The following is a 16,889-nucleotide window of genomic DNA, read 5'->3' as shown; positions in this document are numbered from 1 at the left end:
TAATTCCATAATTCAATAAAATCAAAATTTTACCGTTGAACGCATTGCAGGACACGCATATGGTCTTCTTCCTGCATTTGTCCGAGATCTTCTTCTTGAGGCCGCGCTTCTGTAAATACACCAGTCCGGGTCTGCGCAGGTAATCCAGAAACTGGAGCTTTTCCTCTTTGGAGAGAAGGATGCGAGAGCACGTCTTACAGACCATCTGTGTGAACAAGAACATAAGATAGATGTGCATAACTGCTATAATAGGTCAATAATATAAAATAACAAACACTAGAAATATAAATACTAATAATATAAAAATACAGTGACGCTATAGAAGTTTAGGGTCCAATTCTCACTATTAAGTCGTTGCTTATTATCATGCATATTAGTACTAATAAAGCACATAATAATGCCATTTTCTGCATGATCATATTCTACATCCCTTAATCCTATAATACTTAAACTTAAAAACTACTTTACTAACTATTAATAACCCGAAATTAGGAGTTGAGGCAAAAGTCAAAGTTAATAGTGAGAATTGGATCTAAAGTGTGACTAAAAATACAATATAATTCATAATAAAATAGATCTATGTAATATAATTAAATAAAAATAAGTAAGTCAATATATACCTATACTATTATGATTTATATTGTATTGTATTAAAATATAACACATTTTAAATTAAATGTAATTTTTTAACCATACTATTTATAATGTATTATATATTATTTAGTCACATTTAGCAGTTGATATTATTGACTTCTTATAAGCCTTATTACAAGTTATTTATTATAGCACCAAATTATACATTTATATTATCTCTATTTATACAATATTATGATTATTTCTTACATTATATATATATATATATATTTTTATTATCATTGCAATTTATACTGTATTTTTCGAAACTTATAAGTCAATAATACACAATAATTTATAATACAGTACATGCTTTATTTATAATTATAGTTTGTATAGTATTTTATGTTACTTTTTCTACACCTCTAGGTCAATAATAAACAAAATTTTATAATACAATAAAAATCATAATATAAATATGCATTATATATTTTTTATTAGTATATACACGATTTATTTGTATTTTTTTAAATAATACTTTATCTTGACTGTATATGAAATGGTCCACAGCGCTATACAAAATAAAGTACATTCAAAATAGAAAAAAAAAGTGTTCAAATATTGGCATTATATTTATTATATTGGCATTATATTATCATGCAAACTTAAAATATGTCAAAGTATTAGACAAACGGATGGGGCTGTTAAATGCAATATTGACTCTGACTGTAAACCTAGAGCGAAACATTGTGCACTTCAAGACATGTTATGATGATCTCACCTGTAGGATCCCAACAATAGCTTTGAAGTATCCGACGTGAAAGCAGGGCAGCTCCAGATCCAGATACCCATAGTGTCCGAGACAGTCCGCGAGGTTCTTCCCACAGGTTTCACACGGCCTGTCCTTCTCACTGGTACCCTGAACACATGAGAGATGATCAAGCCTTTCTTAATCATCTAACAAACCCTTTTTCTGCTTTATTACGAGTGTAGTGTGTGTGTGTGTGACCTCACCATGCGGTGGTCCAGGACTCCATGCTGCAGTGGTGTGTGGCTGGTGTCCTGGCTGTACAGGTTCTTGCTGACCACCTGAATATGAGCCTGTTGTCTCATCTGTTCTGCTGATTTCATCCCAAAATGGATGTGACTTCTGATAAAGCCAGAGAAACAAACATCAACATTACTCATAACATGCAAGAACAACGTTCACATGCATGAACAAATCTATACACATTCAGTCAGACAAACAGATAGACAGTTGACATGTTATTTATGTGTAAAGTTCTGACGAAACGTGTTTATCCTCCATGCAACCCACACACTTACATCTTTTTGGCCACATCCGTCTCTCTAAACTGCTCCTTCACCATGACTGCGGCGCGTTCACGCAGTCAGCGCGAGAATTCAGTTAAATTAATATATTTACGGTGATATATGCGTTAACTACAGCGTTTAATGAAAGTTTCGTCTGATCATTCTGCCACATGCAGCACTGCTTACTTTGACGTCGCTGCGTGCGCGTCCATGAGTCTCTCATGAAGACCGGCGTCTCATCTGCGCACAGCGACACCTGCCGACGGGGAGCATTCTCTGAAAAACACATTCTTATTTAAAGTATTGTTAAAAATATATATATATATATTTGGATTAGAAGTAGTTACATTTGAATGAGTGTGAATTATATACATTTGGAGGTTATTTCTGTATGTCAGGGGCGGAGCCAGACGATGTAAACAACATTCGGGGCTTAGCCCAAACCTAGGGGGGTCCAGGGGGATACTCCCCCGGGGAGATTTTTTCCCATTTACGTCAGCTAAATGCACTATTTTTCAGGCTGTTTGAGATAATAGAATGCCTAAAAATGTATATACTATCTGGGAAAATGATGGTAGTTAATCAGTTTAAAAAACACCCAGTAGAGCCAACCTATTTTATGTAGCCCCGCCCCTTTTCAGTGCTGCGCTCGTTCACTGCTTGTAAAAAAATTCTCGGTCGACATTTGTTAACATCTGCTTTACAATGCTTATGATAAACATTACAATGCTCATGATAACTTTTGTTGACTCTACAATAAGTAAATCCACTTCACCAGGTAATTACTCCTCGACAGCGATGCCATAGCTGTGTCCCAATGTGAAGGCTGCATCCTCCGAAGGCCGTATTTTGAAGGACTTTTTTTTTATTAACAACCACATGAAATACAAAGAACAGAACAAACACCAGAGGAGACAAAAAGAAAGGGAAAAAAATTAACAATAACAATAATGTGTTTATGGGTAGGCCAAAAATAATGTCTCTTATAGAAGTTATCCTGATTTGTTTGAATTCATTCAAATTTGGATTGGGCATCCTAAGCAAACTCAGTTCAGATTGAAAAATGTGTTTTGAGTGTTTTATTATTGGGTTGATCTGGTGTTTTGTGAGTGTGTTAAGAGCTTGTAGACTGTGTGTGATCTGCAGAGGTTCAGGAGGCTCTGGGTCTTCTGTCGCTCCGGGGCACAAGCACAACTTTCACCCTCACATATGGAGACCATTTATGTTGCATTTATGTGTTTATTTTGCTCTTTGACCTCGCAGATGAGAGAGAAATCGCATCATAAATCCTACTGTATCATATTTGATATGCTAAACTGCTGATAAAGCTGATCTGCATATGACTGAGCTCAGACTGTTTCATCAACAAACGTCCTTCAGCTCGTGTCAAATCTGCAAGTAAACATGAGAATAACGTTGATATTGTTAGTAATATTTCATACTGGACTGAAGCACAAATATGATCATCAGGCTTTTGAGGAAGGTTTATTAGTTCATCTGTCAATCATCATTTGCATTGCATTATGTTTTAAGCTTTGATCATAAAACTAAGCATTTATAAATATCAGATATAGAGCGATAACTGATAGACAGAAAGAAAGTTCATACAAGTTTTGGATGTATTTATTTAATGGAAACAGAGATGATGTGCATTTCTTCGGAAACGCTGTGAGTAAAAGCAGTTTCCCTGTTTGCTTTATTATCATCATTAACACTAAAGGCACACTCACTCGTCTCGTTGTCTGTTATCAGGGAGAATAAAGTGATACTCATGAAGGAGTGTCCACAGCGCAGGAGAGCCGGACGCTGATGAGAACGCTGTCGTCATGGAGACCGCGGTGCTGATGCTGGAGTTCAGGTGAGATATATTGTACCAATATTCCAATATGTATGTACCAATATTATATATAATTAAATTTGACATTTTATTTGATCAGTTTTATATGCTTTTTATATCTAACATACAAATATGTAAGTGTGTTGTGTGTGTATTTACAAACTTTTGTAAGGTTATTTTAATTAAATCAATTACTTTTAATTCAATGAAAAAAAATGTTTGAATATATATATATATATACACAATTTATTTTATTTAATTATTACGTCATTCATTTATTCATTCATTTATTTGTTTGATGTTTTTATAAATAAATATGAATGAATATTATTAGTTAATTAAATTAATATAATTTATTTGATCTAATTATTAATTCATTTTTTTATTTAATATTTTGTTTTTAATTCATCACTTATTTTTTATAAATTAATATTAATGTATAATATTAATTCATATTAAATGCATAATATTAATTCAATAATATTTAAGTTTATAAACATTAAAAAAGTTTGAATATATATATATGTACATAATTTATTTTATTTAATTAAGTCATTCATTTATTTGTTTGTATTATCTTTGAATTTTTTATAAATACTTATGAATGAATATTATTAGTTAATGAAATGCATATAATTTATTTAATTATTAATTCGTTTTTTATTGAATTTTTTTAATTCATCACTTATTTTTTTAATAAATTAATATTAATGTATAATATTAACTCAATAATATTTAAGTTTATAAATGTATATACATTTATAAAATGTATTATTTATTTGAATTAATTAATTCGTTATAATTTATCAATTCTCTTTAATAAATTAATATTAATGTATACCATTAAGTAAATTAATAAATATAAATAAATATTTATTTAATTATTCATTGCCATTATTTTTTTTTATTTCATTAAATTTTGTTTTGATTTATAAATACAAAAAAATGATATAAATGTGTACTAATGTATTATTTCATGAGTTAGTTTGTCTGTTTCTGTAATAAGCGTTTCACCCGTAGTTTTTATGACTTGGATCAACACTCTTGACTTTGAATAAAAGCATCAAATAACTACAGAGTTACCAGCACTAATACATCCATATTTATTCTGTGAAAATACAAAATAAAATCATGTACATTTTATTTACAGGCTTTTGTACATATAATATATTGTATTTATATCAGCGTTGCCCTGTTTAACACTCCAGCAGCACAAAATCTTCATTTCCATCCAAGTTCACGAGATTCGCACTGAATGCTTAAGACATTTTCTTTTAAACACATCTGTGTTCATGTGAACCACCAACGTGACACATAATAATCAAACACCTTGAGCAAATTCATCCACTCTTCAGTCCTCCAGTCTTTAAATGTTGATCCTGTTCGCTGGAGCGGGTCTACATGTGTGAACGGTTCCTCCCTCGAGTCCGGCTCTGCCCGGCACTGATCTCACGTCAGCTCAGTTAAGGCTCATATAGAAGTTTAACCTGATCAGGGTTTAATAGAAAACACTGAGTGACTGAACAAGTGGACACAGATGCTCAAGGCCACATATAACATGACTAACAGCAAAACCTCATCAGATTGAAAGCAATATAAAACACACTAAAGTACTGCAGATCGAATCCATCGGCACGAGATGTGGAATGCGTTTAATCGTTCTCAAAGGGATCAGTGAACGTTCGTCATGAACTTTCACCTCCTCTGAGAGGGTTCGTGAAGCTGATTATCTATTAACCCTCACAATTTACAATGGAGGTACCAAAAAAGAAGCATATTTATGAGAAGAAATAATGCGTTTATTGCTACAACGCACATTACGAGAACACGGTCAAGCTGCCAGTAATTAATAACCGCAGTGTGTTTTATCTGGATTGGGTCTTTGGGGTTCTGGTGCCGGACAGAGACCCGGACCGAGGGAGGACCCGTGCCCGCTCTACGCGACCTGTACCCAATCACATGACCCGTGCCTAATCACATGACCCATGCCCAATCACATGACCCGTGCCCAATCACATGACCCGTGCCTGTTCAACGTGACCTTTGCCCAATCACATGACCCATGCCCACTCTACGCGACCTGTCCCCAATCACATGATCCATGCCCAATCATGTGACCACATCACACATCCGAGCTCTTCGGCTTGAAGAACGAACTACATGTCAGTTGCAAATAGAGTGATGTAAATCCCATGATGTGCCTATTAACCAATCAATTATTTCTACATTATATTTAGAAGAGATTTCTGTCATCTGCAGTAAATGTAGTACATTCTACACTCTTCTCTTCTTCAAGTGTACGTCTATATTATGTCCAAACCCAGAGGACAATCTATGCATAAATGAATAAGCCCTTATTCACGGCAGCGCCATCTTTGATTTTGAAAGCTTTCCGAGAGATTTCAGCGGACAAACAAACTGAGTTGAGGAAGATGATGTGATCTAGCTTTATAAACACGGTGGGCCTCATTTTATGAAACATATTTGAACTTAGTGTGTGTGTGTGTGTGTGTGTGTGTTCGCTAAAGTCCAGAACACGTCTCTGATGTGGAACGTGTTTTCCTGCGGGCAGAGAGCCTGAAACCAACACTGGAAACTGGAACTGCCTTGGCACTTCCTATTAGCCCCGTTGTGTATCATCCTGGTTGCAGTTCCATTAGAATTCCACTGGAGGTGATCATGAGCGAGAGCAGAATGAATGCGAGTCTATGGGGCTAAACGGCTAAATGTGTCTCTTTCACCTGCTTGTCGTTAAATTAACATAGATTTTATTGTTGATTCTGCGAGTTCAATATAGATTATAGGCCAAAAGTCGAATGAACGAGTACTTATGTCCTTTTGATGTCTTACAGGTTAGGCCGTTGTTGGCTGGATCACGCTAGCATTCTGCTATTGTGTGACATCACGGATTTTTAGAACAGATAAGTGAACTTAAAAATGCAAGTGTATTTTCTTAGCCCTCCCTTTTGAATGCAACTTTCAAATTACTTGACAAAAAATTACATCCTGAGAAAAGTGGATTTCTGACTCCCATTCATTCTGCACTCGACCGCGAGCGCCCCCGCATGGACAGAGACGCGTTACTGCAGCCAGTCCAGAACCCGGAATTCTCTTTAATTAGACATTCTCTGATGCAGATCAAGATCATTAATACCTGAATCACACGTACACACATTTGAGAAACGATCCTGGTCGGTTTCGAGTCGATGGCGCCGCTCTGAATAAGGTCTAGCGGTTTATTCAAGTCGACGAGAGCAGGGAAAAATAACGAGTGCACACAATCTAATATAGACAGTCTGTGGATGAGCAATAACACACACATTCATAGCCGTTCACATTCAGCGTGTCCGTGATCCGGCGATCGTCTCACGGCTCCTCCACTTCTCTGATTGGCTGGATGATGGTGCTGGTGGATTTGTACTGATTGATCTGATTGGCTGCGTGTGTGTTGGTGTGTTTGAGTTGTGTGTTCCTGGGGAAGCTGTTGTCGGGTTCATCGGTGTACCAGTTTCTGTCTGCAGAATGATGGACATCATTACGGCCGGAAGCATGCTCTACACACACACACACACACACGTTCAGCTATGCATATTCTCGTGCATTGTTGAGTTTTGAAATGTGCATGTTGCATTCAGACGGACGGCTTCACTTCACCGCGTGCTTATGCGATGTCTCGAGACGAACAGCTGAAGCAAAAGGGAATGATTTAAAGGGACAGTTCACCCAAAAATGAAGCTCCTGGCATCATTTACTCACTCATGTTGTTCCAGCACTGTGTGAGTTTCTGTCTGAACACACAAGAAGATATTTTGAATCGGACAGTTGCTGGTTGGGTGCCGTCAAATGTTTGGTTTCCAACATTCTTAAAAATATCTTCTTTTGTGTTCAGAAAGAAACTCACACAGAGTGGTAGTGTATTTTTTGGACATTTTAATTAAAGGAGTAGTTCACTTTTGAAAAAACTTTTGCTGATAATTTTCTCGCCCCCATGTCATCCAAGATGTCCACGTCTTTCTTTCCTCAGTCGAAAAGAAATGAAGGTTTTTGATAAAAAACATTCCAGGATTTTCTCCATATAATGGACTTCAATGGGGTCCAAACGGTTCAAGGTCCAAAAGAGTTTCAGATGCAGCTTCAAATGTCTTTAAACGACACCAGACGATGAATAAGGGTCTTATCATGCAAAACGAGCGGTTATTTCAAAACTTATTCCAAAAATGTAACTTTTCTAAGGACAAATGCTAGCCTTGCTCTATTCTGTGAGGCGCGTTTGTAACGTCACGTAGTACGTAATTATGTTCAAAAGGTCACGGGCGACGTAGCCGGAAGTACAGAGTCAGTGTTTACAAGTTGAACGCATAGGTTGAACGTGCAAACTAACTCAAACGCCGTTTACAAAAAAAGGAATTAAAAGGTAAAACAACGATGTCGGACGATTTTGATTCTGTACTTCCGTAATTTTGAACGTAATTACGTATTACGTGACGTTACAAACGCGTCTCACAGAATAGAGCAAGGCTGCATTTGTCCTTAGAAAAGTTACATTTTTGGAATAAGTTTTGAAATATCCGCTCGTTTCGCATGATAAGACCCTTATTCATCGTCTGGTGTCGTTTAAAGACATTTGAAGCTGCACTGAAACTCTCATTTGGATCTTGAACCGTTTGGACCCCATTGAAGTCCATTATATGGAGAAAATCCTGGAATGTTTTCATCTAAAACCTTCATTTCTTTTCGACTGAGGAAAGAAAGACGTGGACATCTTGGATGACACGGGGGCGAGTAAATTATCAGCAAAAGTTTTTTTAAAAGTGAACTACTCCTTTAAAGTTCCTGTCATGGTAAAAACTATTTTACTGCGCTGAGGGAGGCCCCCTGAGTCTGTGGCACCAAGCGCCATCCCATAATTCCACTGTCTGCAAACCCACTATTTTTATAATGGCATAAATGCTACATGGGATCTCAATATCTCAGCTCTGGAAGGGTCTAGAGCCTCCATTTTTGGTACCACTGTTCAAGTTGAAATTTTGAGTTTCTCCAATCTTCTCAAAACTCTGGATTATGATAGAGGGCCACGAGACTTAGACCTGAGTGCAAAAATGGAGGCTCTAGACCCTTCCAGACCTGATATATTGAGATATTGAGTTGTCCGCCAACCCGCGTCCGTTTGCCTACGGCCCAAGGACGAAATGGACCCTTTTTTTGGTCTTGGACTAGCTAGAGAAATCACCATTATTTTATAAGATTTCTTGATCATGTATTTATCTATGAAAACATCATATTTGGTTACAATAAAAAAGCCAAATTAAGAGCAGTTCCTGCAGTGACTCACAATATTGCTGATTTTCTTGGACATTTATAATACTAGAATAAAAAATAATAATATTCTGTAGGACTTCTTGAACTTTTATTTTTCCAGTGCACTTATCAATACAAAATACAATTTAGTTTGAATTTAGTGAGTCGTTTCTACAGCGACTTCATGAATATTTAATATAATATTTTGGAGGATTTCTTGAGCTTGTACTTATCTGTGTGGGACTACTTTTTTAATTGTTTAATTGTAAAAAAAAATAACAATATAATTTGCATTGTAGGGACTTTTTGGAATATTTGAAGAAAAATAATCAGCAATATTATGTAGGAATATCTTTGATTTTTTAGTGCAAATATATGACTGGTTTTTTACATTATGATGAAGGCATTTGAGATAATTTGCGATGTAAGGACCTTTTAAAATGATTTCATTGTAATCATGCTCATATGTTTGGAAATGAAAACCATGCAAACTACAGTACATAGGAAGAATGAACTACAGGACTACAGGCACTAGCTCCGCCTCTACAGACGCTCACCATGGTGAAGCACAACTAATGAAGGAGAGCAGATCTCCTGATCTAGAGAAGACGCATGCACTGCACAGATGACCTTCAGAACGGCCAGAACAAGCGGCTTTACTTTCAGTTAGAAAGCAAAGGGTTAATGCCGGCGAGACGGTTTGAATGCACGGGTTTTCAGCTCATAACATCTGAATTATGGGAGATGTTGCAGTAATGACATGCATTTATTTCCATACCTGAGACCGCTCTATTCGTCCTGGGCGCACTTTAGGTAAAGAAAGGTAAAGGTAAATGGTGTAAGTGGAAACATCCTGATTCTTTGATGCAACTCAATCATCTTATGCATATGTATGTATGTATGTATGTATATATACAGTAGGGCTGATTAATCGCATCCAAAATAAAAGTTTGTGTTTACATAATATATGTGGGTGCACTGTGTATAATTATTTTGTATATAAACATGCTTGTATATATTTAAGAAATATTTTCATGCATATACTGTATATAGATTTATATATAATTAATATTATATATAAATATTTTATATATAAATCATATATTTTCTTAAATATACATGCATGTGTGTACTTGTATATATACAAAATAATTATACACAGTGCACCCACATATATTATGTAAACACATAATATCAAAGTTATGTAAGCTTTTATTTTGGATGCGATTAATCAGCCCTACTATATATATATGTTTAAAAAATGCATTTGTGCTTGCGTAAAAAATCATTTCAAATGTCTGGTTCTGAGACGCAAAAGTAAATGCTCAAAGAGTTTTAAAAGCAAAGACTTCACATCATTAATACAGAAATTTTTTTTATTATTATGTTTAAGATGTCGCATACACTAGTAATCATATAAGAAAAATCCCTTACAGTTGATATTCAGAGAATCAAAACTTTGGTGTGAGCATGTGACTATAGCGATGAACGTGGGTTAAACAGAGACAGCAAACAAACGTCCCGCTTGCTTCTTTACAAAAACATCGCAGCATTTTTAGATATTAGGTTGTACCAACCAAACAGGACATCAAGTTCAGTCCAAAAGTGTTTAACAGCCTTAGAAATATTGAAAGTGGAAAATAAAACATTTGTCAAAAGCGCTACCTATTAATAGCACAGATACATCTGAGCATGAGCATCATCCGTGGGAATAAAGCTCGAGACGTCCAGTCTGTCCAACCAATGATCAGTGAGAGAGTCATTCCTCAGTGTGTGTCCATCAGGTTTGGGTTTTTAAATCACAATTACCCTGTCACTAACCCGGCTGTAAAACCTGCTCAGGAATCACGAGTGACATTTTCCCAGTTTCACGGCGGCAAACGTCTATCGTAAACGCACGTCTTCATGCAGATGCTCTGCGTTTCTGTCAAGGCTGATCATCGACCGTCGTCTCAAGAAGGCAGTGAATCGAAAATAAAAGCATTTGAAAAAAACTAACATTCTTTATGAGCACATACAGTTTATTCATGTATGAATACATTACAGTGAGTCCAAACATCTGAGGAAACGCTGAAAAAATCGTACATTTTCGAATAATATTTTCAAATTCTGCACTATTTACAGTATATATACCCTGTATGAAAAAAATTCAATGAAGATATGTAGACTTTGTTAGTAATTTTTCATTCATCAATCTTTATATTTTTATATTTGTAATATGTATTGATGATTTATTTTACGGATCTGAAATTTATTGAATTAAACAGATTTTTTACTATTGCAAGACTAAAATTAGTGTTTTCTTAAAATACTAATGAGAATTTTTAATTAAAGTATTTTACAAACTTTCCATTTAGACCCCGAAGAATCAAATTAACTTAGTATTATATGACCACTTTAAATAATAAATGATTTTTTATTGACTTGTAATATTTTAATATAATGTATCATTTTTTAACAAAAACACAAAGCGTCAGATGTTTGGAGCCCACTGTATGGGGTAATCTGAGGCGGGACATTAGGATGTAGAAGCACGAAGGCGTCACGCGTTCATGAAGCACACAAGCACTCGTCAGGTCAGGTGTGAGAGTCACACGAGTACTCGTCAGGTCAGGTGTGAGAGTCACACGAGTACTCGTCAGGTCAGGTGTGTGAGTCACACGAGTACTCGTCAGGTCAGGTGTGTGTGAGTCACACGAGTACTCGTCAGGTCAGGTGTGTGAGAGTCACACGAGTACTCGTCAGGTCAGGTGTGAGAGTCACACGAGTACTCGTCGGGTCAGGTGTGTGAGAGTCACACGAGTACTCGTCAGGTCAGGTGTGTGAGAGTCACACGAGTACTCGTCAGGTCAGGTGTGTGAGAGTCACACGAGTACTCGTCAGGTCAGGTGTGTGAGAGTCACACGAGTACTCGTCGGGTCAGGTGTGTGAGAGTCACACGAGTACTCGTCAGGTCAGGTGTGTGAGTCGCACGAGTACTCGTCAGGTCAGGTGTGTGAGAGTCACACGAGTACTCGTCAGGTCAGGTGTGTGAGAGTCACACGAGTACTCGTCAGGTCAGGTGTGTGAGTCACACGAGTACTCGTCAGGTCAGGTGTGTGAGAGTCACACGAGTACTCGTCAGGTCAGGTGTTTGAGTCACACAAGTACTCGTCAGGTCAGGTGTGTGTGAGTCACACGAGTACTCGTCAGGTCAGGTGTGTGTGAGTCACACGAGTACTCGTCGGGTCAGGTGTGTGTGAGTCACACGAGTACTCGTCAGGTCAGGTGTGTGTGAGTCGCACGAGTACTCGTCAGGTCAGGTGTGTGAGTCACATGAGTACTCGTCAGGTCAGGTGTGTGTGAGTCACACAAGTACTCGTCAGGTCAGGTGTGTGAGAGTCACACGAGTACTCGTCGGGTCAGGTGTGTGAGAGTCACACGAGTACTCGTCAGGTCAGGTGTGTGAGTCACACGAGTACTCGTCAGGTCAGGTGTGTGAGAGTCACACGAGTACTCGTCAGGTCAGGTGTTTGAGTCACACAAGTACTCGTCAGGTCAGGTGTGTGTGAGTCACACGAGTACTCGTCGGGTCAGGTGTGTGTGAGTCACACGAGTACTCGTCAGGTCAGGTGTGTGTGAGTCGCACGAGTACTCGTCAGGTCAGGTGTGTGTGAGTCACACGAGTACTCGTCGGGTCAGGTGTGTGAGAGTCACACGAGTACTCGTCAGGTCAGGTGTGTGAGTCACACGAGTACTCGTCAGGTCAGGTGTGTGAGAGTCACACGAGTACTCGTCAGGTCAGGTGTTTGAGTCACACAAGTACTCGTCAGGTCAGGTGTGTGTGAGTCACACGAGTACTCGTCGGGTCAGGTGTGTGTGAGTCACACGAGTACTCGTCAGGTCAGGTGTGTGTGAGTCGCACGAGTACTCGTCAGGTCAGGTGTGTGTGAGTCACACGAGTACTCGTCGGGTCAGGTGTGTGTGAGTCACACGAGTACTCGTCAGGTCAGGTGTGTGAGAGTCACACGAGTACTCGTCAGGTCAGGTGTGTGTGAGTCGCACGAGTACTCGTCAGGTCAGGTGTGTGAGAGTCACACGAGTACTCGTCAGGTCAGGTGTTTGAGTCACACAAGTACTCGTCAGGTCAGGTGTGTGTGAGTCACACGAGTACTCGTCGGGTCAGGTGTGTGAGAGTCACACGAGTACTCGTCGGGTCAGGTGTGAGAGTCACACGAGTACTCGTCAGGTCAGGTGTTTGAGTCACACAAGTACTCGTCAGGTCAGGTGTGTGTGAGTCACACGAGTACTCGTCGGGTCAGGTGTGAGAGTCACACGAGTACTCGTCAGGTCAGGTGTTTGAGTCACACAAGTACTCGTCAGGTCAGGTGTGTGTGAGTCACACGAGTACTCGTCGGGTCAGGTGTGTGAGAGTCACACGAGTACTCGTCAGGTCAGGTGTGTGAGAGTCACACGAGTACTCGTCAGGTCAGGTGTTTGAGTCACACAAGTACTCGTCAGGTCAGGTGTTTGAGTCACACGAGTACTCGTCGGGTCAGGTGTGTGTGAGTCACACGAGTACTCGTCAGGTCAGGTGTGTGAGAGTCACACGAGTACTCGTCAGGTCAGGTGTTTGAGTCACACGAGTACTCGTCGGGTCAGGTGTGTGAGTCACACGAGTACTCGTCGGGTCAGGTGTGTGAGAGTCACACGAGTACTCGTCAGGTCAGGTGTGTGAGAGTCACACGAGTACTCGTCAGGTCAGGTGTGTGAGAGTCACACGAGTACTCGTCGGGTCAGGTGTGTGAGTCACACGAGTACTCGTCAGGTCAGGTGTGTGAGAGTCACACGAGTACTCGTCAGGTCAGGTGTGTGTGAGTCGCACGAGTACTCGTCAGGTCAGGTGTTTGAGTCACACGAGTACTCGTCGGGTCAGGTGTGTGAGAGTCACACAAGTACTCGTCAGGTCAGGTGTTTGAGTCACACGAGTACTCGTCAGGTCAGGTGTGTGAGAGTCACACGAGTACTCGTCAGGTCAGGTGTGTGAGAGTCACACGAGTACTCGTCGGGTCAGGTGTGTGAGAGTCACACGAGTACTCGTCAGGTCAGGTGTGTGAGAGTCACACGAGTACTCGTCAGGTCAGGTGTGAGAGTCACACGAGTACTCGTCAGGTCAGGTGTGTGAGAGTCACACGAGTACTCGTCAGGTCAGGTGTGTGAGAGTCACACGAGTACTCGTCAGGTCAGGTGTGTGAGAGTCAAACGAGTACTCGTCAGGTCAGGTGTGTGAGAGTCACACGAGTACTCGTCAGGTCAGGTGTGTGAGAGTCACACGAGTACTCGTCAGGTCAGGTGTGTGAGAGTCACACGAGTACTCGTCGGGTCAGGTGTGTGAGAGTCACACGAGTACTCGTCAGGTCAGGTGTGTGAGAGTCACACGAGTACTCGTCAGGTCAGGTGTGTGTGAGTCACACGAGTACTCGTCAGGTCAGGTGTGTGAGGGTCATACAAGCACTCGTCGGGTCAGGTGTGTGAGTCACACGAGTACTCGTCAGGTCAGGTGTGTGAGAGTCACACGAGTACTCGTCGGGTCAGGTGTGTGAGAGTCTATGGTTAAAGTGCAGTTAAAGTGCAAAAAACTGATGAACTGACCCGACACAGTGTTACCCGTGAAAGACAAACTAATCATCCAACAAAAACATGGTTTCTCGTGTAAACGGTGGCCGGTGCTTTATACAGATGCAACATCTATAAAGCCAAGTAAACATTTGATACGTCTGAAGTAAAAAAATAAAGTCCGTAATTTGCGTTTGGATATACCGAACCATGTGATGATGAGTCCGTGACGTCACATGGCGCCAGAACCTCACGCTCAAACAGGCACAGCTCAAACGCTTACAGAGGAACGTACTTCTGTTTGTCCCGCTGGTCCCGGCTCCGGCTCCGGCCCGGTCGAGTGGATGATGGGATGGACTGGCCCGACGGGCTCTTCTTGCCGGGGAAGTTGGTGGAGTTGGTGGACAGGTTGGCGCGGGTCTGGCCGGCGTTGTGGTCGAATTGCATCAGGCAGAAGATGAGATCTGTAGGCACCAGCTCAAAGTCGTACGGAGGGTTCGTGATCACGTATCTGTAACAAGAGCAACAAACGTTCACACACCACTGATGACAGTTAAACGAGTGAGTGAAGAAAGGAATCTACAATAACTTGCTCATATAAGTAAAAATTTTGAAAGAAATGATTACTTTTATTCAGCAAGGAAGCATTAAATTTTTTACAAAAAATCTGTTTGTAATATTATTTGATGGTCCCCTGTTGCATCTACTGTACATGCCAACCTATTCCTCAAACCTGAACCCAAACAAACAGTCTGCTAATACTCTGAGATAGCTGACATGTAGTGCGTTCACACTTGTAGTTCAGTTCGCTTGGCTCGTTTAGTCCAGACTAAATTTCATCTGATAAAACATCTGATAAAAAGCTGAAAATGATTACATTTGTGAATATTTTCAAATTCTGCACTATTTATATTTTGTTCAATAAAGATATGTAGACTTTATTAGTAATTTTCAATCGTCAACCTTTATATTTTTATGTTTGTAACATGTATCGTTCATTTATTTTATGAATCTTTAAGTTGACATTTAGTCCTTAGCCTGATTGGTCGGTTTTTATTACCTGTTCCATCCAAAACAATGGTGTGTTCTGGGACAAATGCGCTTGTTGTGTGTGTAGACTACATATGATGGTATTTTGTCCAGCTGAGAGCTTGAAAAACACGAAAATATGAAGCAGCGCAACTGTTTTTAACATTGATAATAATCCTAAATGTTTCTTGAGAATCAGACCATCATATTAGAGTGATTTCTGAAGGATCATGTGACTGAATACTGGAGTAATGATGCTGAAAATCACAGGAATAAATGACACTTTACTATATATTCACATAGAAAACAGATATTTTACATTTAAATAATATTTCACAATATTTTTTGTGTTTTAGATGTGTGTGTTCACTCACCGTTTGGTGCACTGACTGGGTGATCCCAGGTGTGCGTCTCTTAAACGGTAGATCCCAAAACACAACATGTTGTACGTCTTTAATGCTTTACAGAATAAATCCCCATAACATCCACCATCCTGAAAAACAAAAAAACAAACACATTATATGGTGCTACTAAACTGCTAGAGGAACAGTTCTAGTATTTTACCATCAAGCCTCCAGACATCCAATCACATCCTCTGATGCGAACTTTGTGTTGCTCAGCGAGGGATTTATTGGGTAAATGTGTTTTATCATAGCTTATCCGTGTGTCTTTTGATTGGATAAAAAAATCATCCACCTTAATTAAGCATATACATACGCACATTTGTAGACTTTAACTCAACTTTATTGTTGAAGGCTCAAAAACCACAATGCTGTACATAAAAATAACAAAAATAAAAAAATGCATACGATACGCGATCGAGGAACCGTCAGACGGCCGATCAATTTATGCCCATCTTGGCATTTCCATCCAGCGTTTGCACAAAAATATATGGCTGGAAACACAGCTACTGACATTTCATGTGTTCATCCACTGTTCTAAGACAATGCATGTCATATAAACATGACTAAAACTGAAGGCGTCTCACCCCCAGGTCAGCGAAGGGTCCGTCATACAGCGCCAGCTGAGCGACCCGGCACCGGTCTCGGTTGGCCAGAGTTTGAGGAGTGCTGTAACCTCCTCGCAGAGCGTTCTCCTCCGCCAGCAAACCCTCCAGCTCCGGTGTGGCGCCTCCCGTCACCAGCGTCCGGATCAGAGTCAGGATATTGTCATTGAAGTACGTCTGAGAGCGAAAGATATACGGAAGCATTAAAGGGACGTCATGTTTAAAATCATCCAGAAA

General features: G+C 39.6%; 2 protein-coding genes across 14 annotated transcripts in view; both read right to left on the bottom strand.

Annotated features, from left to right (window-relative positions):
- The window catches only part of polr3a (polymerase (RNA) III (DNA directed) polypeptide A), a 44,052-nt gene extending 41,958 nt beyond the window's left edge, over window positions 1-2,094 (bottom strand). The window contains exons 1-4 of the mRNA XM_039650698.2: window positions 1,900-2,094; window positions 1,588-1,723; window positions 1,355-1,492; window positions 34-205 (exon numbers count right to left, since the gene is read on the bottom strand). Of these exons, the coding sequence (XP_039506632.2) occupies window positions 34-205; window positions 1,355-1,492; window positions 1,588-1,723; window positions 1,900-1,943 (490 nt within the window). The 5' untranslated portion in view covers window positions 1,944-2,094. The remainder of the gene's footprint in view (window positions 1-33; window positions 206-1,354; window positions 1,493-1,587; window positions 1,724-1,899) is intronic.
- A 2,709-nt stretch (window positions 2,095-4,803) lies between these two features.
- kcnma1b (potassium large conductance calcium-activated channel, subfamily M, alpha member 1b) overlaps window positions 4,804-16,889 on the bottom strand; it is a 90,469-nt gene continuing 78,383 nt past the window's right edge. For 9 of the 13 annotated variants that reach the window (XM_089122419.1, XM_089122423.1, XM_089122421.1 and 6 more), the window contains 5 exons: window positions 16,635-16,829; window positions 16,021-16,139; window positions 14,913-15,128; window positions 9,801-9,829; window positions 4,804-7,278 (listed from right to left, as the gene is read on the bottom strand). In XM_089122419.1, coding sequence (XP_088978545.1) covers window positions 7,091-7,278; window positions 9,801-9,829; window positions 14,913-15,128; window positions 16,021-16,139; window positions 16,635-16,829 — 747 coding nt within the window. In that variant the 3' untranslated portion in view covers window positions 4,804-7,090. The remainder of the gene's footprint in view (window positions 7,279-9,800; window positions 9,830-14,912; window positions 15,129-16,020; window positions 16,140-16,634; window positions 16,830-16,889) is intronic. The other 4 variants (XM_089122426.1, XM_089122422.1, XM_089122427.1 and 1 more) reach the window with 2 other exon arrangements.

Source organism: Pimephales promelas, chromosome 17 (genome assembly GCF_988280905.1).
Source record: "Pimephales promelas chromosome 17, fPimPro1.hap1.1, whole genome shotgun sequence".
NCBI classification, from domain to species: Eukaryota; Metazoa; Chordata; class Actinopteri; order Cypriniformes; family Leuciscidae; genus Pimephales; species Pimephales promelas.
The sequence above is the reverse complement of the archived record's forward strand: the minus strand, read 5'-3'. Positions and strand labels throughout refer to the sequence as shown.